Consider the following 25,946-nt stretch of genomic DNA (forward strand, 5'->3'; position numbering starts at 1 on the left):
TGGGAATCTGACGCCCCCTTCTGGCCAGAGCCAGCATCAGGTATGCATATGGTATATAGACATAAAGGCAGCCAAAATACCCATACAAATAAAATAATAAAAAAAAATACAAAAAAAAGCCCACATCATGGAATAAAAAGTGCATGTATGTTCAACTTTCAGATGATGACTGTGCCCTTCCTCACTTGGCTTCTGATGACTTTTGTCCCATATATATAAATACAGTATATACACTGGTTTATTCATTTTGTATTTCCAACATTGGCAAAAAGGACAGTAGCATAAAAATTGAACTTGAATAGGGCTGTTCCCTTAAAACTGAGCATAATAAAAGTTCAGGGAACTGGCTTCCTTGTTACATCAATAGGGACAGAACCCCATGGATTTAATCATAGGTGAAATTTATTTCATGTAATTCCTACAAAAATCATACAAAAGAAAGTAGGGATCAAGATCCTGACTTTATGCCTTAAGAAACTGGAACTTGAGTTAAGAGTCTTTATCTGCCACATACCAAAGATCTGGGGACATGGAGAGATCAAGTCCTGACCTCATGCCACTTCATTGTGCCTTGGGCCATGTATGTGCAGCACAGGGTCAAATTAATAAAAACATGCGATAAAGCTTGAGCCTTATCCCTAATCTTCCTCCTCTTCTGTAGTAAATAGGGGCGGCGAGGCTGCGTCCCCAGCACCCCAGCTGCCTGCTCGGCTAGCTTATGCCCCGAAATAATTACACGGACACTGTATTCTTTTAGACACTGCTTGGCCCTTTAGCTCTAGCCCTTACTGGCTAATTCTGATATCCCGATCAACCCATCTCTAATAATCTGTGAGCACCGGTCTTACCAGGAAGATTCTAGCCCACGTCCATCCTGGGTCGGAGCTTCATCGCATGTGTCTGCCCAGGAGCCGGGAGCATGGCGTCTCTCTGAGGCGTCATTAAGTTTTTAGAGCTGCCCTTTGCCCCAGATCATGTCTGTGATTCACAAGTTTGCTCCTCCTCACTTTCCTTCTCTGAACCCCACAGAATTAGAACTGTACTTGTGCAGTAGCAAGATCCAGAAATTCACTTTTGTTCACTCAAAATCTTGGCAACTGCCATCAATAGTTCATTCCTTTTTACTGCTGAATAATATTCTGTGGTATGTATTCATGGCAAATTGTTTATCCATTTCCCTATATGAAGCCATTTGGTTTGTTATTTAACTATTAATAATGAAACTGCCATGAAAATTCTTGTACAGATTTTTATGTGAACATGAATTTTTTATTTTTTAGAGATTACCGGGATGTGTAGTGTTTTTGTTTAACTTTAGCAGAAAAAAAACATATTCCAGAATGTGGCTGTTTCTTTTAAAATATATATTCACAGATGAAAATTATATCTCAGGTGAAATAAATGTCATCTATGAAAGCTAAAACATTTAAAACTTCTACCAAGGCCCAGAATATCATAGAGAGTTGGGCCCACACTCATACTCACAATTCTTGTGTGACTCATAGAAAGGTCATTTGTTGTCCTCAACACCTTTCCTAAGACCTCTCTGTCTTATATCTGACACTACCATTTCTCAAAACTCCCCCCCTTTTCCTGATGGAGGAAGGTCATTGGCTAATAAAGGAACTGCCCTGGCCCATTTTATTGGTTAGGACATAGGTAGGTGGAGTAAACACATCAAAATGCTGGGAGGAAGAGGAAGTGAGGTCAGAGACTCCACAGCTCTGCTCTCCGGAGCAGACGCCTCAGCAGAGACGCCATACCCTGTTCCCTGGCAGACACAAGCGATGAAGCTCGGACCCAGGATGGACTAGGCTAGAATCTCCCCGGTAAGCACACCTTGGGGTGCTACACACAGATGATTAGGAATGGGCTAAATTAATATGTGAGAATTAGCCTAGAAGAGAATGGGCCAAGCAGTGATTAAATGAATACAGTTTCCGTGTAATTATTTCGGGGCATAAGCTAGCCGAGCAGGCGGCCGGGGTGCTGGGAACGCAGCCCCGCCACCACTCTTATTACTACATTTTCCCAGTGACTTTTTCGTCATAACCAACTGGAAAGTCTTTGTTCTTGGAATTTAGTAAGACATCCCTAGGTGACGGATTCATGGATTTTTTTTACTTGTTGAGATTCCTCTTCCATGTTAGAGCACCCAACCACTTGCGTGGTTAAAGGTCATGTCAGAATCCATGTCTGTCTTACTTGAGATAAATTCCAAGTAGTCAAAGATGTAAAACAAACAGAAAAAAACAAATGGGCCACAGAAATAGAAATCTCTGCGACTTGGAGGCCTGGGAGCCTTTCTAACCACAACTACAAATATGAACAAAAACAACAAAGAATGCTGGATGAGACACAAAACAGAAAGCAAAGCAACATTAGGAAAATGTTTTCCTAATACTTATACCTCCTATCAAAGAAAAAGGACTGATCTCCCTAAAATAGAAAGAGCTCTGATATCAAGAGAAATCTGGCAGCCCAGTACAAAATAAAGAATGTGAAGGAGATGAAGAGAATCCACCAACAGAGAATTGCATGTGACAGCGTATTTACACTGTCGAACTCCTGACAAGAAATGCATATAGTCATACTCTCTTAGCTATCCGAGTGACAAGAACCGGTGATTCCATCAGACACTGTTTCAGTGAGTCTGTGGTTTAATCCACATCACTGAATCAAGCCCATATATACTACCGGAGTGCTAATGAGTATCACTTATGAAAAAGAACTTATCTGCTTAAATAACAAAACACATAATCAGCTATTCTTCGACCACAACTGAGTTCTTAGTAATCTCTTCATCACTAGTCCGTGTTCAGTTTAGCTAAATCAACTAAAGATTTATCATGCCCACATGATAAAACACAATCGAGACCTTTCTGTACAGCCAAGCTATATTAACTGTAAAGGACAGAGGCATAATGTATAGTATGCTTTGATTTGAGTAAGAAAGAATAAGAGGAAGTATTTATGTTGCTTTGTATATGGATTTTGAAAAACTGTTTTAAAGTAAAAAGAATGAAATTGTTCTCCTAAAGCCATTGAGCAAACACAGAGTGGAAGAGGCAAATTTTCTCATCATGTACCTCTTCACATCATCATCAAACTGAAGTACAAATATAGGTATAGCTTCCAAAGGCTGACTAAAAGCATGGCTCTTTGGACCACAGCAAGAACTCTAAATGCAGACGTCTTTTCTTTGCCCAGCAGTACTGAAGCAGGTAGATAGGAAGTATGGTCCCACAGAATCTAATTCACTTTGCACGCATTTCGTCATTACCAAGGACAATGCAAAGGATAACTTACCAGTGGATCTTTATGTAAATGCTCCCACTCCGAGGCTACGGAAGCATATTATAGTGCTTTTAACTCTCTTAAAGCATATCCTCAGAGGCGTTCTCTGATTTGCTTTGGTTGACCTGCACATGCTATGTGAATTTTAAACTTGGAACTTCAGGTGTTTCAGAGGATTTCCAGAAGAAGTTGATGGAGAGATGAGATTGGCATCTAAGCAGTGACTGGCATGACCAACCATGAGCATGGTGGGTTCAAAGTATCCTCCCATCAGCCCCAGGCCAGTAAACATAAACAGAACAAAATTTTCAATTCAGTAAGATGTCTTTGAATATGTTTTATTCTTTCTCCTCAAACTCTTACTAATTCTGTATTCCTAGATTCAAGAGTTTATATGTTGCCGGGTGATAGTGGCGCATGCCTTTAATCCCAGCACTCGGGAGGCAGAGGCAGGCGGATCTCTGTGAGTTCGAGACCAGCCTGGTCTACAGAGCTAGTTCCAGGACAGGCTCCAAAGCCACAGAGAAACCCTGTCTCGAAAAACCAAAAAAAAAAAAAAGAGTTCATATGTTAAATATGAATAAACTCTTTCAGGGAGAGAGCAGGAACCAAGCTATGTATTTTTTGGAATCTAGAGACCATTCGATGTAACAACTTCAGGATGGTGTGTGCAGCAGCTAAAGAATTTTGCAGTAACTAGGGTGTCTTTTGAAACTGGTTATTGGATTACAGTTTACCCGGATTGAACCTGGGTAGGATTCTTGAACTCTTAACCAGGTCAACTGTCTCTGCAAGTTCTAGGTATATTTCACCTTTTTTAATATTCCTCAGAGTAATTGTTTTATGCCTCCCAGTGTCTCCTCCACTAACTCTCTTTTCATCCTTGTGAGTATAGACAGGATGTCTCTGTCTACACTGGTCTGAAACCATCTACACACCTAGCCCTAAATCCAAATCCTGGGGTTTCCTAGCCACACTCACTACGCATTTCATGAATTGAAATGCCAGCAAACTGCTAGCTACAGGACATTCACTGAAGAACATCCCAGCCCACCACGGCAAAGCATCCCTCCACACACAGTGAAGCCAACACATTTGTCACGGGCGAATGAAAAGGAGAATGTGGCAAGGGGCTGTGCAATGCACCACGGAAAGTGACCCCTTCACCTCCTCACCGGGACCTCCTTTTGCTTGATCCATCTGCTCCTTTAATTCTCTCGTTCGGCCATGTGAATGTGATTATACTGTTTACTGAAGTACTTGTTTTACATACTTTGTAATTCTAGATTCTTCTACTAGAAGCTCTCTACTCCTGTACTGCCCTTTCCTCTCTCTTTCTTTCCCCCTACTTCTGCCTTTTACAAAATGTTTCAAATATTTGCTGTCAACCCCTACCATGGACTCCAAATCTGTGCGTGGAATTTGGACATCAAAGGGCTGTAGCTAATCCTTGGGACATTTGCCATCTTGTGACTTCAGAATCCCTCTCTTATCGGGTTTCTGTGGTTTTCTGGAAGTATTTCTGCTAAAATGTGCACATCTGAAACTATTTTTGAAATATTTCTCCCTGATGCGTTCCCACACTTAGTTGCTAGGAATGGGCAGCTCCTGAGTGGTTTGAACTCCTCCATGAGGCCAGCTTCAGGCCCTTTAGAAGAGAATCCTAGATTATGGTGTCACGTGGTTTCAATAAGCCTTAGGGTCCCCCCACACACACTCACTTTAAAAGAAGTGTGACTTCACAGAGCGCATAGGGAGGGCCTGAAAAAAATCGGTAATGAGAAGGAAGCATGTCCCACACAGTTTATCTGATAGCTCCAGCATTTTTAATGAGAGTCTGTTCCACAGTCTGAGAGGCAGCATCAAATACTGCAGATTCTGAGTCTCTCTCTGAAATAACGTACCATATCAGCTTGCTCAAGTTTCCTAGACACGGATGTTTTTGAAGCACAGATAAGAACATACACAGATCCTTATAGATCATAAACAATATTATTATTAGAAGAGTTCAGAAACTCTATTAATAATAAAAGCAAGCAAAGTTTGACAAAGATTTTATAAATAAAGTTGGGGTTTTCACAGGTAATAAAACACATTTTGCTTGGTTAAGAATCTCACTAAAACCACACAAGCATACACAGAACCTATGTATATCTCCAAATAGGAGTAAGTGGAGCTTTCAGAGTTACGAAAAGGGCTAAACACTTATCTGTGGCTTGTATTTACTCAAATTTGTTTCTTTAAAGCCCTCTCCCTTCATTCTCCACAGATGGAAAATTCCATTTCCACACCCCAGTGTTTATCCTCAAGGATTAGCCATGTGCCTAGACTGTATCCATTTCTTATTTCTAAAATAAGAAATTGTGCATTGGAAAAGATTGAGAGGCGGGTGATCCAGGTAATTCTCAATTTCCCAGGATGAAACATAGAATAAATTCCCACCAATAGGTTTCTTTTGCTCGGTGGCATTTAAACTCAAATCTCAGCTCAACTGCAAAAGCCAAATAGCCCAGTCCGTCAAAGTGCTTCCTGAACATGTCCTTTCAAAACCTTTTAGTAGTAGGTGATGATTAATCATAACCTGAAAGTCATCCGAAAACAAGGATCAAGTTTCTCAAAGAAAAAAAAATGATATATCCCAACAGCAATCAGCTTAACCATCTGCCAAGATTCGGTTAATCTCATAGAACTGCTACGTGCCGAACGTAGGTCTGAAAAGCGAGGCACCGGCGTTTGCAGACTGTGAATTGAGAAGGCCGTGGTGCCGTTGCCTGCCGGTCAGCAAGCCTTCGGGTTTACTATCCTGTGTGAGATACTGAGCGCTGAGTTCTGTCTTCAGAGGTCAGGGGATTTCCAGTGGAAGTTTCAACACTGATCTCTTCTTGGTAGGAATCCAACTCTTTCTTACAGTCTGTGGTCAAATGCTATTTGGGGCTCTGTTCAGGAACTGAAACTGGCTACTGTTTTGACCTTTGATGTTTATGAAAACAGGTGCTAGAAGGAAATTGTAAACAACATGAAGTTGTGACTTCTAAAAGCCAGTCTTATACTCTCTTTATAAAATAACATAAAACCCTAAACCACATTCTTAATCATCCAAAGGTACTTTTGAGTTCTTATTCTGTTGTCATTGAACGCTGTGAAATACACTCATAATTTACTCAAGATGATGCTCCACTGTGCCTTACATAGGATGGGTTCGCCTCACCTCCCACTTCACTATTCCTCTCGGGGGACAGATACTTCTCCTGCCTTAAAAACACAGAAACATGGCTTGCTTATAGCCTCCAAACTGTAACCTACGTTGGAAAGTAAGCACTTATGATCATACGTAGAAGCAATAGTTTTCATAGATTACTGATAGTAGAGGAAGTTATTTCTGTGGCTAAAACAAACAAAAGCATGCCACTGGTATCTGCAGCCCAGACTTCTCTTTTGTTCCTCTCCCTAAGGACCAGTTATCTGGTAGGTACAACAGATTTAACAAGGTTCAAATTAAACCCTTAATTTGGTAAGAAGTAACTCCTCCATCAGGAGAGGGTTGAAGGGGAGGGGAGAAGCAGGGAGGAAAGCAGAGAAAAATGTAGAGCTCAATAAAAATCAATAAAAATAAATTCTTTGGCCCCTTAAACAAGAGAAACAGCTCTCCTGTCTCTTTTGTTCGTTCACTGCATTTCTTCACAAATAGCACTTTGCTCACCCAACTATTCCAACTCATCAGAGAATTGCAAATCAAAACAACTCTGAGATTCCATCTTACACCTGTAAGAACGGCCAAAATCAAAAACACTGATGACAACTTAGGCTTAGCGAGGTTGTAGGGTAAAGGGAACACTCCTGCATTGCTGGTGGGAATCCAACTCAGAACCTTGCATGCAGCCAGGACTTCTTGTATCTCACAAAGGGAATTTGAGCAAGCCTCAGCCTCTCCATTATCAGTTCCCAGGCTCCACTTGGGCTGCTTGCCTCTCTCTTCACTGCATCCTTGCTCGTGTAGAGTTGACCTCGCCCTCTCCTAGAACATGCGGGACTCCTTAACTGGCCATCCAGCTTACTCCTGAATTGTGTCCACTGTCAACAAAAATGGTCTTTATAAAAACATATCTGATATTCATACTTAAAAGCCTTCTGTAACTGCTACCAAAACTCAGTCCTCACTGCGCTCAGTCTTCAGCTCTATCTCTTTATGGTGCCTTAAATCAGTGGTTCTCAACCTGTGGATCGTGACCCCCAGCCCATGGCAACCTCTATCTCCAAACAGTAGCAAAATTACAGTTATGAAGTAAGAGGTCACCACAACATGAGGAACTGTTAAAGGTTTTGGCATTAAAAAAGTTGAGAATCACTGGGTTAGACATAGATGCTACCTCTGTTTGAGTCCTTACAGTCTGTGATTTGGAACACTGTCTTTTAAAATAAGGTCACAGCTATGCCCTCCCTGCTCAAAGGTCACCTCTTCCATGAAGACAGATTCCCAGACCTTCCCACTCTCACTAAAGCCACATACATGGTCCTTCTGTTTCATTGTTCTCTCCCTGGTACTTCCGTCATAGCCATAGAAGAATTTGTTGAGGAGATGTATAAATTGTACATGGTAGCATCTTAAATAAATGATCTGAGTGTATTTCTACCAGTCCTCACCAAATCAAATGGATGAGAAAACTCAGGAAGAGATCTCTTCCCAAATGTTCTTGCTGATGTCTCATGATTCAACCATGTCTAGCATCCCTTAGAATTCCAGATATTCAGAATTAGAGTCCTTAGTGTTTCTAGTTTAAGTCATCTCATTTTAAAGATTGGAAAAGCAGTCATTAGAGATTAGAAGGGCCCAGACTTCTAATGTAGAAGTGAGGCCTACACCAGCTCTCCTTATCTTGTTTCTCTGTTGGCAATAATATTTGTGCTACATGTAATACATGCGTCATGAAATAGATAGCAAACCCATGCAGAAATGGTCACAGGCAGAGAAGACAAGTTAGCTACTCCGTCATGATCTGTTTTAATGTCAGAGTACTAAACTATATGTGTGTGTTAAATATAAAAGTTTTGACTAAATCTTATCGAATAGCAACCATTTTTCAGTTGACACATTGGCTACTGTTAATACTCCTTGGAATTTTGATTTAAGAATTAGTGACTACTACTGCCTATGTGGTGATTTACTGACGTTTATACTCTGTAAGTTACCCAGCAGAAGCTTGTGGAGCATGAATAATAAAAAACCCAGAGACAGATATTGGGGTTCAATATGAAGATCAGAAAAGCAAAACAACCAATCACTAGAGAGACCTTTAAGCTTCCTACCAAATCTTCAGACCGAAAGAGTAATCCTGCAGTGGTCTACACCAACCTCAGACTCCACACTCCACTGAGTTCCTGTCTCTTCCCCCTTTATATACTTCTCTGTCCAGCCATATCACTCCTGTCTCCACCTCCCAAGTGCTGGGATCACCCTTGTGTGAATTCTGTTTCTCTTTTAGACAGATTCAACCTAGTGTCGCCCAATGTGGCCTTGAACTCATTGAGATCTATCTGCTTCTGTCTCCTGAGTCCTGAGATTAAAGGTGTGTGCCACCACTCCCTGGCCTGTATGATTGTCTAATGTGGCTGCTATCCTCTCGGATCTTCAGGCAAGCTTTATTTATTAAAACACAAATACAATATCGCTATAAGCCTAGAATAAGTTGCAAGCTGGGATCAGACAGCAATGAGTTCACTTCCTGGCTCCATTTACTAAATAACCTTAAGGATACAGGCATACATTTAACAATTTTTATTCTTTTAGATTAAGAAGTTATCAAGCACCAAGCACACTAAGGCAGACACAGGACTATCTCATTTAATTCTTACATGACCCTTATGCGAAAAGTGACTCTATACCTATTTACAGGTGAGAACTCTAAGACTGAGCAAGATTTATAGCCCCGAGACCACACAGCTAACAAGGAGCAGAACTAGGACTTTATACTGATAACCTCTGGGCTTCCTTGGAGAACAATTACGGGAAGTAATGAAATAGAATCTGGGTACGGAGTGCACCGCACAGGCTCATGTAGCAGAGGTACTCAATAAAGGTTACCATTTCCCTTCACGTTGTTTACCTCCAACTAAATAAATTACCTTGGTCAGTGTGTTCACCTTCCTGAGCCATAGCTTCTAATTTAAAATAAAAATATAGTTTCCCCCTTTTTCAATAAAAGAGCAGTACATACATGCTTGCTATAGATCATACTGGATACACACACGCATCCACAGTTTTACACAAACTTTTACCCAAAGACATCTCAGTGGTGACTGAGATGGAAGCGTGTAAATACACACACACACACACACACACACACACTATATATATATATATATATATATATATATATATATATATATAAGATTATAACATCCTTTTGTGAAGCAAATTAGAATTATCCTCTATATCCTCCTGTCAAGTCAATTCTCCAACATAATGGTATATTGGAAACTGTTTATCTCAAATTCTAAAATATGATATATCATTTCTTGTTACTGAATGATATCTAACTAATAATAACAGCGATGACAAATTAGCTATTTGTTATGCACTAGGATTTATTTCTTCCTTAACTGGGCTCTATGACATAGGTATTTGTACATCTTTATTTTATGAAAAATTGAGCCACAAAAAGGTTCAGGAACTTCACAGAACAAATCTGGATGCTGAGCACCACATTCAGAGTTGGAACCCAGACAGATAGGTGCCATACTCCTCGCTCCTACTTCTTTACTCCTTACCTCCTAGAAAAGAAATACCATATTTTTTCCATTCGGCCTTTTTTTTTTTTAGAAAATTGGTTTTCTAATTTTGACATTATAAAAGTAGCTGAGTGATGCTAATTATCACAACATACAAATCCTCAAGTTACAGTAACTTAAAGTAAGAGGTAATATTCCACTTGTTTAATGAAGGGGTTTCATGCTGAGAGCAGACAGTGATGAGGACTTTTCTGCTCTACACAGTCACTCAGGAACTTAGGCTGACAACAAGCCACACATGGCTTCTCAGAACATCCTTCATCACAACATGAAGCTGATGCAGAGGGAAAGAGAAGCAATATGTTGTCTGTGCTTCCTCTCAGCCTGCAAGTGGCAAATATTATGTCCACTCACTTCCTATTCGATATTCGATATTAGATCATTCCATTCACAGGGGCCAAAAGGTAAAGAAAGCCCCTGCATGGACACCCTTTTCTCAAGGACAGCTTTCAACATTCGAAGATAAATTACCTGTTTTGGACAGTTACAGAAACCAATCTTGACCATCCATGATCTAAAGAAGCAGAGAGATTAATGGAAATAAAGTATGGGGGGAAAAAACTGGGCAAAGTCATTCTGGATAACTCCAAATAATGTGAAATCAAAGAATCTGTAAACACATACACACATACAATTGATAAATGTTTATAACGTACAAGGTTATGTGTGAAAACCTTAGAACAGTTTAATCACATGTTTATCGCATAATGGCACTATATTTAAGCTATTACTACATTGCTTATCAATTCAAATTTAGAAGATAGCAATCCTCTAATTAGGAAAAAAGTCCTTTAAAAGAATTCCTCAAATGGTCAGCCCTGAAAACATATATTCAAGTAGCATTCTACAAATGAACTAGTTATGAACTTGCTAGGCCCCAATCCACAAAATCCCCCAAAAACCAACAAGGAGACTGAGTCCCATATATAAAAACAAAGAACCTTTATTTTATACAAGTTTGCAAACTTGGTCTCTCCAGGTCTCTCCATATGTCCAACATATTGGAATAATCGGAGAGCCTGGAGCTTAGTTAGAGTTGGATTTTTATAGTACTAACTATGGTGGTGAGGGGTTTTTGAGGTTCAGGACCCCTTATTGGCTGACATTTGTCTAGGGTGTCCTGGTGAGTGTGTGCTGGCAGGTGATCCTATCTACAGCTGTTGGATCATTAGGCATTTCCTTTGGATGGTCTGTTCTTGGGTGGTGCTCAGGTAATCTTAGTTTATGGTCCTTCCTGCAACCAGGGGTTGCTTCAGGGTAAACTACTGAGATTCAGGCCTCTATTAAACTTATCAATGGCTGACTCTTACACTGGCAGGTGATAATGGTTGGAAGTAAAGAACTTCCTTTGGGTGATCTGTTCATATTTAGCTTAGCAAGGCTGACTCCTACATTATACAGATGTAGATAGCAAAAGTTAATGAAAAAAAAGAGGGCATCAATTTGAAAGAGACCAAAGATTGATATATGGGATGCCTTGGAGAAAGGAAAATGAAGGGGGAAGTTGTGTAATTATAGTATAATCTCCCCAAAACATAGTAAATAATTTTTACTAAAAAAATAGGTGAGCTTGACTTGACAAAATACTGACTTGACAACATTTCCATAGCACAACCAAAACTAAGCCAAAACTTCATTAATTAATCGATAGGTGAAATAAGTCCATTTACACTCTTCTACATACTTATGGTATTTTGGTGCTTTAAAAGATACTTTCTAGCTTTAAAATATGCATTTCGTTAACATCATTCAAATTTGGGGTTATTGTAAGTCTTCTCAAAACAGCTCAAAGAACCCGAACATAAAGGGGGGGGGGGGTAAGAGGTGATATACAGCCCATAGGAGGACTTGTTTGTTTTCTTCTGGTTTTTCCAGAAACAAGAAAATGAAAAGAATTTTAAGCAGAAGGGAGAAATCCATGATATTAGGAGTAACCTGAAATTTCTGAATTTCTGAAAGATTTCTAAGTATCCAGAAAGAATTTGAAAAGCCTAGCACCTTGGAGTGTCTATGTCTCCAGCAGCGACTTCTGTGGCTTACTTCTAAAATGTCTCTCTTCTTACCGTTACTAGTGTTAAGTGTCCAGCCTTGCTTTTCTCAGTTCTTATAACTCGTTTCTTCCCAGGGAGCTAAGTCCTAATAGACACATGATGTAGCCTAATTGTAGAAACAAAGCACAATCTCCCAAGTACAGATGTAGAACTGCTCTTGCTTCAGCCTAGGCATTGGATCTTCAGGCTAGGCATTGGATCTTCAGGCTAGGCATTGGAGTAGCTTTGCATGTGAATTTGCCTCACAATAGGAGCTGCTGGTGACTGTCTCCTTTAGACCCCGTTTATAGTGATTGATTCCTATTGATCTTGCTGACTACACAACACTGGAACTGAATTAGAAGAGTGTGGTGAGCTCCTTCACACTCCAGTGTGTCTTAAATACCATTATGGATTTTCCTTGGTTCAAATCTTTTGCAGTTTCTTCACGTCTCAAATTTAAAATCATTGACAAATCCTTCAGAATGACTCGGTACATTGTGAACCTCCTCCATAGTACAGCATTAGTTCATATTTTATACCTTTTCTACCCAGCTGCTTAGAATCACTAAGTGGTCTTTCAACATTTCCCATGGTGTCCATATCTGTTTGCCTGGGAAGAGGTGAGCATTAGGGCCTACAGGTTTTCTTTTTTTCATAGTCTTGAGCTCTTTGTTAGCGGTTTTGTTTCTTTCTCTGACCCCATTTTCTCTTGATCCATTCCTACAAAGACCATCTGTTCTTAGCTTCATTTTATGTCTGCTCGACCCTCGCTGCATTCTCTCTTTCTTCAGGGCTTTATGTGATAGCGATTTATTCTTGATTCATTACACGCTTGCTTTCATAACCTCCCACTTCTCTTTCCCCCACTGTCATCCTGCCCTGGACTTCACTCTGCCAAAGACTGATGTAGCAATGTGACATAGCTCTTAGCAGCACAGCCTCAGCATCATCTCGGCTACTTAGAGATGATGAGCCTTGGTTACCGACTGCGACAACTGCAATCTTCAGTTTCTCAATGGGTATTAGAATGGTCTGAATGATTAAATACAGTAACATACATGCACACATGCTCACACACACACTCATGATACCAATATCAATTTTCTCCAATCTGTGACAAATACGTCTCTGGACACTTACAAATGACCCCTGCGAGGCAATAGAAGGGTTGATTCTTGACCCTCCATTGCTGCTTAGCACATAAACCAATAAACAAATGAATCTGAATACCTTTTAATAACCCTGTGTTCAAGTAATCACTCACTTATAGGAACTATCTGTAGTTTTTACTGACACTAAAATGGAGCATCTTCACAAAGCACAAAGTTCCAATGTTTCAAAATGTATCTTAATATTTTCAACAAAATATATTTATGCTTCAATTGTTTTATAGAGTGAAACAATGAATCTTGATCTTTTGCACCTTCGAACCCCACCCACTCTACCCAGGAACCCCCAACTTTTCTATCCCACTCCCCCTAGGCACCTCCATACATCCCCCTGTGTCCCCTTTGTCCTCTTCTTTTCTTGTAGTTAATAATGGAGCTCAGTTAGTTCATCCTCCTGTTGGCTGATCCTGAGCTGGCAGCCATAGCCACAGAGAGGCTGTGAGCACAGTAGCCATGCCATGTCTAGAACAAAGTGTTTGCAGCACCCTCCCATCTTGTTTCATCGGTTCCTTCCATTCCCTCTTTTGTGATGCTCTCTAATCCTCAGATGGTGTTGATAGAGATGTCCCATTTCAGGCTGAGCACTCAGGAGCCCTTGATTCTGACACTGCGAGCCTGATTATGAAACTCTCCATTAGCTACTGACTAGAAAAGAAAATTTTCCCTGCCAGAGGTTGAGGGCAGCACTAATCTGTGAGCGTAAGCGTAAATATTTAGAAGACAATCTAACAACACGTCACTTAGCAAAACTGTGGTAGTTGGCTCCTCTTTAGGGCCTATGACTTCTTAAGTCATGAGCTTTTGATTAAAGTTTACAGTGCCAAACATAAATTCCTTCCAGGAGAGCTTGTCGCAAGTAACTCAGTGCTGGTGCGTGGGTTCACACTGGTCCATGAAATGAAGACTCAGAGACATTTGAGAATTAACTTAGCCTCTGTGGCTGCAGAGGGCTCAATCTCCGTGAACTGAAGTCCCTTTCTTCGCCTCCTGGCATTTTTATTTTTTGTTATATTTACACTTATCCAGCAGATTTCCATATGCTCAAAACAACCTAAATGAAGTTTCTGAAAATACAATTGCCAGGTGCAAATGCCTGGTTCATGAGACACCAAGGTATGCCGGGCTCCCTCTAAACCAAGTTTTGCATAGGCTTTGCATCCATGGGAAACTCTCAGACAAGATTTACATAGGGCAACAAAAGGTATCTGTAACATAAAGGATGGATTAGGGGCTGAGTGAAAACTCCCAGAGCTAGGCCAGGTATGGCCCAGTGGGGTTTCATGGTTACTGGAGATTGCTTGCTATGCCTCTGGCACCAGGCCAGTGGGACATTATGCCACAAGAATAGGCCTCAAATCCAATCCTAAAGCAGTTGGTTACCCCACAACCTTAGTGCCACTATTGTACCAGTAGCATGTCTTGCCTGGAAAGTTAGTATTTTAGGATATAGGGTTGGTCATAAGACAACATTTTTGTCCTTTTTCTCCCAGTGGCCTGCATAATATACTCCAGCACCATGAAAGCTAATCAACAGTGAAGATGTTTTTGTGTCGGCTCCAGTTTGAATTCTCTATATCCTGCTACCAATGTACATTGTGTCTTTAGCAATAGAATCTTACCAGCTAGCAATTCTGAGCAACCAAGAGCAATGAGAAAAGCTTGTATTGTTTCAGGGACCTTTAAGTGCTCTCTGGCCAAAAACTTGTTAAGGATGTATCCACTCCTGCCCTGATATTTTTATGTAATAACCCAATTCTCCTAGAGGGCAAGTGTCCACTCGGGCAAAGTATCTCTGTTCAACTTCTACTGATTGATATAGTCTAATTAGCTTACAAAGCAGTATGGGTTTTTTATTCCTTTATTTATTATTTATTGGGGGGGTGCCACAGTATATATTAATGTCAGAGGACAGCTCATGGGAGTCCATTCTTCTACCATTTGGGTTCTGGGAATCAAATTCAGGTCATCAAGCTTGGGCAGCGAGTACCTTTACCTACTGAGCCATCTCGCCAGCCTTGCATTAGGAATCTTAATGAGATGTATTATATAAGCTCCATTTTTGTATTTGTTTATCTAAGGTTGATCTGCAAGTCTCACATTTCATGTGCTATTAGAATTACTTAGGAGATTTAAAATAGTTCTTGGGTTACCTAAAACAAAATGTAAAAAAAAACAGAAATAAAAACAAGAAGATAACAAAGATGCAATCCTGTGGAATCTCCAGTCTATAAACTTACAAACAACAATGTCATAGATAAATGAATAAAAGCAAAGATTACTCCTAACTTTCATACTATCTTAGGAAATACGGCATGTGGTACCGATAGGAAAACAGTGAGTACTCGGCTTGCCATTTGGCTGCTCATTTTACTGAACTCTGGCCTCCTCTTCTGACCTGAATTACAGTGAGAGTATTGAATCCAATCTGTAGCTGCCTTTACATATTTTATGACTTAAGACATTTAGAGTATGATTCATTGTATGACTAATCTTAAAATTTCTTCCGACTAACAGTGTTCTTTTTACTTTCTCTAGTTTACCTATTAACGTGCTAACTCCACAGCATGCTCTTTGAGGTATTAGTCTAATGGATTGACAGTTGATTTTCACAATTCAATATATTCATTCCCACACCTCATGTCTTATCTGGAAAATGAGATTCAATTTCTAATTAATAGGTTTAATGACAATTAAGATAAGTCTGTGGGGCTCCAGAAAGGTCTTGGTGACTAAGATCACTTGCTGCTCTTGCAGAGAGCCCATACTCAGGTTCTAGCATCTACATGGTAGCTCACCACCATCTGGTACTCCAGTTCCAGGGTTGCTCCTGTCCTCTGCTGGCCTTTCTAGACAACAGACACACATGCCATGCACAGACATGCATGCAGTCAAAGTAGTCATATGTGTAAAATAAAAGTAAGTTAATCTCCAAAATAACTTCAGAAATAAATTTGAAGTCTAGAGAGATCATGCGTCAGTAAAGACTTCACAGAGAACTAGGTACAGTTCCCAGCAGCCAAGGTGGGGGCTTGCAACGGCCTGTATGTCCAGCTCCTGGGTATCCAGTACCTGCTGGTCTCTGTGGGTATCTATCTGCACTCACATACGCATGACTCCACACAGACCCAGACACACACACACACACACACACACACACAAAACATTTAAAACTATTTTTTAAACATGCAGTCATTAAATTATAAAACATGCCAGGCATGATAGTCAGTTTCATCTCCTGCGTATTGTGCAGCAGGACTAGCCATTGGTTTCTTTCCAGTGTCTGGAGTACATTAGTACAGAAATAATGGAGTGCGTACTTGACAATATGCAAAAGCAGACAATAAAATGACAGCAAAACTATCTACTAAGGTCATAACAGCGGTGTCTTTTTTAAGTCACTATTGTCAGAGTCTATCCAGATTGTGAGAAGTATGATTCTTGTGCGCACGTAACTTTTCCAATTTGTTTTCTGATTTCAAATCAGACATCTGTGTACTAAAACTTCAACAATGTGGAAAATTAACAATTTCAAAAATAAGAAGTTCCCATTTCTAATGTCACCTGGTTGTCGGCCCCCTACAGCTAATTAGTGGTGACTGCCTAAGCAAAGTCGCATGTGCTCCCTAGCCTGCACTAACTGATGCACATGCTTTGTAAATAAGATTACATCACACATGTGCAGATGGCTTCTACTCACTTAAAATACATCTTTGGTATCTGCATCAATACATTTTGTACCTTCTCAAGAGCATAAACTCAAGGATGCATTTCAGGCTCTCGGGCACTCCTCACAAGGTTGAGTTTAGGCCTGACTGGAAGAGCCCTGTGGCTAATCCTTTCACTGCCAATCACTGGTCCTTTCTCTCCAACTAAGAACATGAGAAGGAACAGCAGGGGAGTTAGTCAGATGGGTCCTGTCAGTTTGTACAAAACAATCCCACCATTGTGAAAGAAAAGCTGAATGAAGAAGACACATTTGTACATCCGTGACTCCTGGGGATCATAGAAACATTTCAAATGCCACACGTTGTACCCATGGAGCATAACTCAGCCCTGGAGTGTGGAAGCCTAGTCACACGTACAACCTACTTGAAGCAATAAGGAAACTTGACTTGAGGATGTGGAAGACAAGTGAATACTGACAGGATGCCATCCTTTGTCTCCCTGTGTTTGTTGCCTCAGAATCCTCTTCCTACCATGTATAGATTGACTTTCGAGTGACTGCGTCCTCTTTGCCTTTTCTATGCCTTTGCTAACTGCTTTTCGCCTGTTTCAATCACAAAAGAGCTGATTTTTTTAAGCCGAATGCCAATATATCAAACATTAAGTATCCATTTCCATGCAAAGCACACACTGCATAATTGCATACTGTCTTGCAACAGAGGTGATATTTGATTTGTGCTCCAAGCCCTCCCCTAACCAACAGACCAGTTAAAAGAGCATATTCAGAGCCCAGAGTATTGAGATTACTAGAGCCCTTCCTTAAACCATAGGCACATTTGCAGACTCCACAACAGGAGAGAATCCTGACACAGAGAGGTTGCTATATTGTTTGCAAAAACAATAAGAAGCATTATTACACCAAGTAGGACATTTCCTGAGTGCATGGATTCATCTCTCCGGTCAACCAGGGAGCCAGAGCCATGGTGTTAGGGACTGAGTTGGGAGCTTTTGGTGCAGACGAAGGAATTAATGAAAGCAGGGTTATCTTGAAAGAGGGTTTTACTAACCCTGCAGCTCCCCAAGACACTGAACCCTCTTGAGGATGTTGTTCAAATTGTTGGAGGTTATGTGATTCAGAATTGTACAGGTAAAGGTGCAGAGAGGTCAAGGGGCCAGGGTAAAAGTGACAGGAATGTCGTGTTATGGTGTTACGGTCCTTGGTCCTTTTCACTCTGCAGTCATAGGCTCCTGACCAAGTGCTGGTAAGGCCGGGTGTTCTGTTCTGTTCACTATGGCCTCAAAAAGGTTCATTAACTGTCCAAAAAAAAAAAAAAAAAGAAAGAAAGAAAGAAAAGAGCGACATTAAAGGTATTAGTCATGTGACTTACGGCTGTCTCAACCTGTTTCTTTCAGATACCATTGTTCTTATCGCTTCCATAGCTGTTGTTTCTGCAAAAACTCAGGGTAATATTTTCGCCACTTCGGCTCTCAGAAGTCTCCGGTTCCTACAGATCCTGCGTATGGTGCGCATGGACAGAAGGGGAGGCACTTGGAAGTTGCTGGGCTCAGTGGTTTATGCTCACAGCAAGGTAAAAATGTGCTTTCTGAACTATATAGCAAAGTTTTCGAATAAAGTTCCATTGATTACAATAACATTTAATAAACAGCACGGGCAGGTACTTTAAACTGTGGCTCAAGCCACTTGGGCCCTGGTACATAATGCATTACTTTAACAACCTGCATATACTCCTAGAAGTAGGAAAATAATTGACCTGTACATGGATTTCCTATTTACTTTTTCAAAGATTCTTCCTACCCTTAAAATGTTTCTTTCCTTTTATCCCTAGGAATTAATCACAGCTTGGTACATAGGATTTCTGGTTCTTATCTTCTCATCTTTTCTTGTCTATCTGGTGGAAAAGGACGCCAATAAAGAGTTCTCTACATATGCCGATGCTCTCTGGTGGGGCACAGTAAGTATAAGAATCTGTTCTTAATCTATCGGCTATTGTGAATGTAACACTGAATATAACAAAAATGGTTATCAGTAAATGGTCTCAATGAAATATCAACTTTCAAAAGAGATGAATTTGGAAATGTATGGTACTTATAAGTTATCTAGAGGTTTCTGTGCTTTTGGGGGAAAATAAAATTAAATTTACACATAGACTATCATTTATGATTTTGAGGTGCTCAGTTGTTTCCAAAGTAAAAATATATCATTTTTTATAATAGGAAATACTAACAGGATTATTTGTTTTGGTATTGTAAGCTTAAATAGACAATTAATAAATTGACTTACCACTCGGGAGGAATTGTTTTTGATTGTCAAAATAATAAATAAGAGAAGTATGGTGGCACATTGATATAGTCTCAGCACTCTGGAGGCTGAGGCAGGAGGATGGCAAGCTTGAGGTCAGTCTGGGCTACCATAGTATAAAACTTTCAAAAAAGATAACTGAAGCAGAAACTTGGAACAGCAGCTGATTCAAAGTGAGAAGAATTAAAAGCATCAGTCAATCAAGAAGAGAAGACAGGGAGCAGCCTGTGAGAGCAGAGACCATGGACACATTATTATAAAACTTTCCATTCAAAAATCCTACTTTCCCTTTTTATCATTACAAAGAGTTTCCAAACAAGGACGAGTAAAACTCACAACTATCATACAAATAGAAAGCAATGCAGACTATTATATTTAATTCATTATTTAAAATTTATCAATGAAGAAACCAGTAAAGCGTCACAGTCCGATCAAAGTACTGACCAAAGTCCAGAGAATTACTAATTGCTGGAAATGCTGGGGTATTGAAACAGAAGAACAAATGGAGGAGAATCTAGCTGTTTTCACAATACAGGCAACAGATCAGTGAACATTCCCTAGACATAACTTATTTACACATGGATAAGGTAAAATTATTTTGCATTGCTATGTGTTATTTTCAACTTACAGGATTGTAAAATAGCTCCAAAGTCAAGAAGATGCAGACTCCAATAGTCTGGAAAGGGTGTGCTTTCAGATAAAATTTTCCCTGCATTTACAAAGAATTTATAGAACAATCATTTGGAACTTAGACCCTAATATGACGTTTACAGTATATAGGGTATTTGGTACAACACAAAAATCGCATTTCTTTTCATTTTATACTTTTATGAGAGTCCAAAAGGGAGTAATATGGAACGAAACAAGCTTTAGAATAGTGTAAAAATTGTTTTTCTTTCATTCTTGAGGTTATAATGTAATTACAACATTTCTCCCTTGCATTTTCTCCTGCTAAACCCTCCCATATGTCCCTCCCCACTGTCCTTCAAATCACAGTTTCTTTCTTCAGTAATTATCATTGTATGCATATGTATTCCTGAGTGGTCCCTGCTCAGTCCATACAATGTTAGTTGTGTGCATGCTCTCAGGGCTGACCATTTGATTTGGTACTAGAAAACCAACTGGCATATTCTTCCATGGGAAAAACCACCTCTCCCACTCCCAGCAAATCTCAGGTGCCCATAGTACTTTTTGTAGAGTTGAGGCCTCATGGGCTTTCCCCCACCTACTTTATCATGCCCATTGGTGTTCAACTCATGTTTGGGCAATCATGTTAATGATACTTTGGGGGTATAGCTTCTGATATTACTAGGAGACACATTCTCACAGCAAACTCCCTGATCCTGTGGTTCTTATAGTCTTCCAACCACCTCTTCTGCAATAGTCCCTGAACCTGCAGACAGATTTGTAGATGAATCCACTGGGACTCATCCCCACAGCTCTGCATTTTGATTGGTTGTAATTTTCTGAAGTGGTCTCCATCTGTTGCAAAGAGACATTTCCCTGATGAGAGGTGAAGACTACACTTACCTTTGAGTATAAGTAAATGTGTTTATAGGCTTTTGTTGGAGGTTATGCTGGTTTAGTAAGTTAGTAGTTGTAGATTCTCCTACAATGACCATGGTGTCACTAGCACCGAGAGATTAGCCAGGCTTCCAACACCAGGAATACTTTCCCTCTTGTTTAGCAGGACTAAGTCCAATTACAGAGCTATTGGTTCTTAAATGCCACTTCTGTTCCCATAGAGTTATTGTGCCATACTGTTCTGTAGATGTGGTTCGTTGGCATCACAGTTGGGTAGGGCTGTAGGTTGCCTCCCTCGTTTAGAAGCTTGTGTGATGCCTTCTGGTACCATCAAATCTGATCATCAAGAAGGGCAAACCTTCAAGTCAGCTCCAGCTCAGGAGTTTCTGAATCCTGTTTCTGAAGTGTATGGTGTCTTCAGCAATCGGGACACAACTTCCACCCCTGGGAGGTAACCATGGCAGCAGCAATGAGTTGCATGTCTGGGGAGTCTCTTGGACAGCCCTCTTCAACAGCTAAAAAGAGGGCATTCTCATGTCTGTTACTGAAGCTTTTGTGATGTGATCTTTGGCTGCTGGAGGGAGCACCTTTGGCCCAGATGAGAAAAGATCATTAAAACCCTGTATGTATATTTATAAACATGTAATTACATGTGCTATAGGTTTCTTTTAGCTAAATTATTAACAGTGGGCTTCCTTGTGGCTTCTTCAAAATCCTTATTGGTATTTTACCCACCCCTCCTTTTTCTGTATTTACCTTTTTCCATAAAAACCTCTCCATTTTCTTATTTCTTCTCTCAGACAAATTACATCCTGCTATTCCCCTTGACCCTCTTCCCATTATCTTTTGTGTTTCCCTCCTTCCTTCTCCCTAAAGAACACCCTTTTCCCACTTACGTAAAAATTTTCCACTCCTTTTACTCTTACAAACCACCCTTAATGCCTCCTGAGTGCTAGCCAGCTGTTTGCTGAACTAAGAACATAGCATCATCTTAAACTATCCCTGAAGCACTGGGGGGGTTGTGTTTACCCTTCATGGAGCACAGATGGAAGTCAGGGTTGTCTCTTAATCCACTCCTCGTCCAAAGGCCATTCACGTAGACTGGGTCCTGTCAGAGACAATGAGAATTTTTCAGGACTAAATTAAGCAGAACTTGATAAATGTCTTGGTTGAATAGTAGTGATTAAATAAAAATTAGAAATAAATTCTTCTAAATTTTAGGCTTTTAAAAATAATATCAGGGCCAGGCAATGGTGGCATATGCATTTAATCCCAGCACTCAGGAAGCAGAAGCAGGATCTCAAGGCCAGTTTGTTCTACAGAGCGAGTTCCACGACAGCCAAGGATGTTACACAGAAAAGCCCTGTCTCGAAAAACAAACAAAACATCTTATCAGAACACATCTCCAAGATTATGCTGCTGGTGACAGAGTAGTCTAGTATATTAATAGATTGGTTTCCAGAACCATTAGGTAAAAAGACAGGTTACACAATGAGAGGAAAATCTTTGCTGAGTGCACATCAGTCAGGAAATCAATATCCAAAATACATAAACTGCAAAAATTCAACACCAAAACTCCATCCAGTCAGTAAATGAGCTGATGAACTAGACAGATACTTCTCAAAAGAAGTAATACAAATAGCCAATAGATATTTGAAAGAAATGTTCAAAGCTTAGCCATCGAGAAAATGTACAACTGTCGTGTGATTTTCTCACCTCTTAGATTGGTTGTCATCAAGGAAACAAATGACAGTGTATGCTGGTGAATACAGGAGGATGGGGAAAGGGGCAGAGAGGTACACTGTTGCTTGGAATGTATGCTCAATAGCCACAATGGATGTCACTGTGGAATTTTGTCAACAAACTAAAAAGAGGACTATATCACGATCAGGTATATATGTGGGAACTTTAAATCCACACACCTTGGAGACACAGGCACACTCATGTTGATTGCTGCACTCTGTGTGGTCCCTAAGAAACAGAATCAAAGTGGATGTGCATGATTTCTCTAAGATGGGGAGTCTAGATATAAATGAGTCTGTGAGGATGCATATGCACACACTCATGTGCACCCTCGACCCCATGGAATAAGATAAACGTGGGTTATTTTTCTGCCCCAAAGGAAAATGGAAACATGGCATCTGTAGGAAAGTGGACACAAATGGAGATCATCGTAGTCAGTTAAGTAAGCCGCATGCAGAAAAACAAACAGTGCGTGCTTTCTCTAATATGGGAAGTCTAGCTAGAAATGTGTGCTCATGTGCATGCACACACACGTATGTGGAGCCTTAGCCTAATGAAAGTGGAAAAGGAATCATGGAGGGGAGAAAAAGATTGGATTCAAATGCTAAGGAGAAGAGAGGGTAACGAAATACGTGTGACGTAGGAGCCAAAGTTGGGGCTGCTTGTGTGGAGGAAGATGCCCACAAAAAGTGACACAGCTGGGGTATCAGAGGAATTAGGAAGAGGAATGCATAAGAACAAGATACAATGACACGTACGTATGAGAAGTGCCAAATAATAAAAGAAAGGGAATGCCATAATGAAACTTATCACTTTGAATGTTTACTCACAATATTAATCAAAATGGCTTCATTTCCAGCTCTTCCTCCCTACATACAAGAAAAATTCTGCATTTTGAAAGAAGGATAGAATTCAGAAGGAGATCTGACATTCTTGAAATACCTCTAATATATAGAGAGGAAATGAAAACCTGTTACTCATGGAACAATAAAATGCAAACTGAGAAAATGGGTGGGTTTTCATAAGAGTGAGGGAAAGCAACCTATATCCCAGCCTGTTTCCAGCAATCTGGATTCAGGTTTAGTGTTTGCTTCTCGTGGATAATTCAAATATATTTCAATTAATTGCAATACTCAGGGGCACCTTTTTCCCTTTGAAATGCAGTTGTTGGTGAATTAAGTCTGGCAGCCTTTTCTCTCTCTTTCCATTATTCTTCTTTTTCTCCTTATTACCAATACAAATTGCTGTATTGTGTGCTAAACGGTGTGTGGGAAACTCTTAATATACTCTCGCTTAGTCACCAGCGAGCTTCTCCTCCAGAGAGATGCACAAGGCAGGCTTTCAAAGGTCATATCTGTGATTTGCAGCGAGAAGCAGCGTATTTTCAATGATTTCCACTTCAATAAAACTGTTTTGACTGGTGTTTAACCTGTACTTTACAGGTTTCTGAATGGCCTAATTATGTTTCCACTTTAAAAAATCTAGCCCTGATAATCAGAGTGAAAAATAAAAAGATCTTCCAACATGCCAAGCTTCTAGGAATGAAAATAAGGGCTCGTGACTCTAAAGCAGTTTTGTTTATATTGGCTGACTCATTAATGGAGTTGTCTGACGCTTGAAAAAGACATGAAAAGTAAATAAGAGGGCTTATTATTTCTTTTCATTACAAGAACAGAATATATTAGATCTTAGTGTTAAATAAATTTAGATTATTGCACCACTTACTATGTGTCACCGAAGACTTCTGTGGAAAGTGTTAGGAAAATTCTAATTGAAATTGCCCATGTTGCATGTGCCTTAATAACTCTGTAGTATCTAGATTAAATGGGAAAATGAGACCACCCTAAACTGGAGTGTTTATTAGTTCTAGGCTGTAGAAAAAGGAAAATTATCTTTAGTAGGAGTTCAAACTGTCAACATAAAATATCTAAATTCAATTTGTGTTCCATCTAGAAATATAGTGCCCCAGTAAATTCCAAGTATTAAAAAACAAAGGTCCTTGCTTTAGAAAGGGAAAGCTGTCACAGTCATCATCTTTTAGGGATGCAGGAATGTGATCAGCAGTGATCAATGCAATATTCAAATATGATCCCTAAACACAGTTCCATACTAAGGAACAAATTATGTGCCCACCTCACTATGTGAAATAACACATAGATGAGAGCCGGTGCCAAGACCACAGCAGGTTCACAGACATGGATGGTAGCTGTTTGGGGTGTGGACATTGCTCTTAAAGATGTTTGGTAGAAGTGTCTGCCCAAATGGAATGAAGGAGAGATGTATTCTTCATTGCAGACACACAGTGTAAGCAGAGAGGAGACTTGGGAATTAGAGGTTGTGACGAAAAGGTTTCTGGGCTCCACAGTGGTAGCTAAAGGGGGCAATGCTGCTGGCAGCGGAGGAGTGAACAGATCAATCCAAGCTGAGATGCTCCTTGCTCCTGGAATCAGGCTCTTCTGAATGCTAACCAGAGCTCCACATGATGATATTTTTTTTTTATTCTTAGCACCATTTTCTCCTTTTTCAGTTGCCTCAAATTTATTCAGAAATAATTTAAGAATAGAATTTCTGAAGTTATTTTCTATTATTATCTCCCCCTTTCTTGTTAATTTTTCACCTTTGATTCACTTTAGATTTATTCTGAAATAACTTCAGGTCGGGTTTTCCTGAAATAATATTTTTTTAATAATGATCTGCTCTTGAAGAGCAATTTTTATTATTTACTGTTCATCTGGCAATGAAGCTAGTGTTACATTTTGTATTGGGTATAAGAGTAGATAGAAGGACTCCACTGTCTAACGGCAGGTCGAATGGCATCTGAAGACAGATTCCATTTGAGATTGTGTCCTTGAAGAGATTACTTCAGACAGACATAAAAATTTGTATCAGCCAAGTCAAGTCTCGGAATCCATGCCAATAATCTTACAAGCTTTCACAAGGCAAGTCATGCAGACGCCTTCTATATGCAGTCTAGGGTATGGTGTGCTCAACGTGTCTCACATCCCACAGCGGTGCCAAAGTAAGATGCATGGGAAATGAGCACGGGCACCAATGTCCTTGATAACGCTAAGTCGACCTTCAGAGAATCAGCTCTCCTTATTTTGGATTCACGCGTAAGACTCTTTTCTGCATTGTTGTACAAAGTATCATTTCCTAAATTAGTATCAGTCTGAGAAGTTAAAGTAAATGATTGTTTTTTACTGTCAATGTATTACCTAAAGCTACCAAAGCTTTATTTAGCCCAAGAGAATCAACATAGCAGGTCCTAATGATTCAAGAGCATTCTCAGCTACCATACACCCAACACCCAGCCACCCACCCCAACCCTGCTTTGAGCATCTCTAAGACTCCCACTTACCTGATAGCATGCATTTATGGAGCATACCGCTCTGAAGGCTCTTAAGAGTCTTC

At 40.1% G+C, this 25,946-nt stretch overlaps 1 protein-coding gene across 1 annotated transcript in view; it reads left to right on the top strand.

Moving 5' to 3' along the window:
• The window catches only part of Kcnq5 (potassium voltage-gated channel subfamily Q member 5), a 536,576-nt gene that overhangs the window by 410,108 nt on the left and 100,522 nt on the right, over positions 1-25,946 (top strand). Inside the window, exons 4-5 of the mRNA XM_041655539.1 lie at positions 18,362-18,537; positions 18,796-18,921. Of these exons, the coding sequence (XP_041511473.1) occupies positions 18,362-18,537; positions 18,796-18,921 (302 nt within the window). The remainder of the gene's footprint in view (positions 1-18,361; positions 18,538-18,795; positions 18,922-25,946) is intronic.

This window comes from Microtus oregoni, unplaced genomic scaffold (genome assembly GCF_018167655.1).
Source record: "Microtus oregoni isolate MIOR12 unplaced genomic scaffold, Mior012 000007F_ref0000211, whole genome shotgun sequence".
NCBI lineage: Eukaryota > Metazoa > Chordata > Mammalia > Rodentia > Cricetidae > Microtus > Microtus oregoni.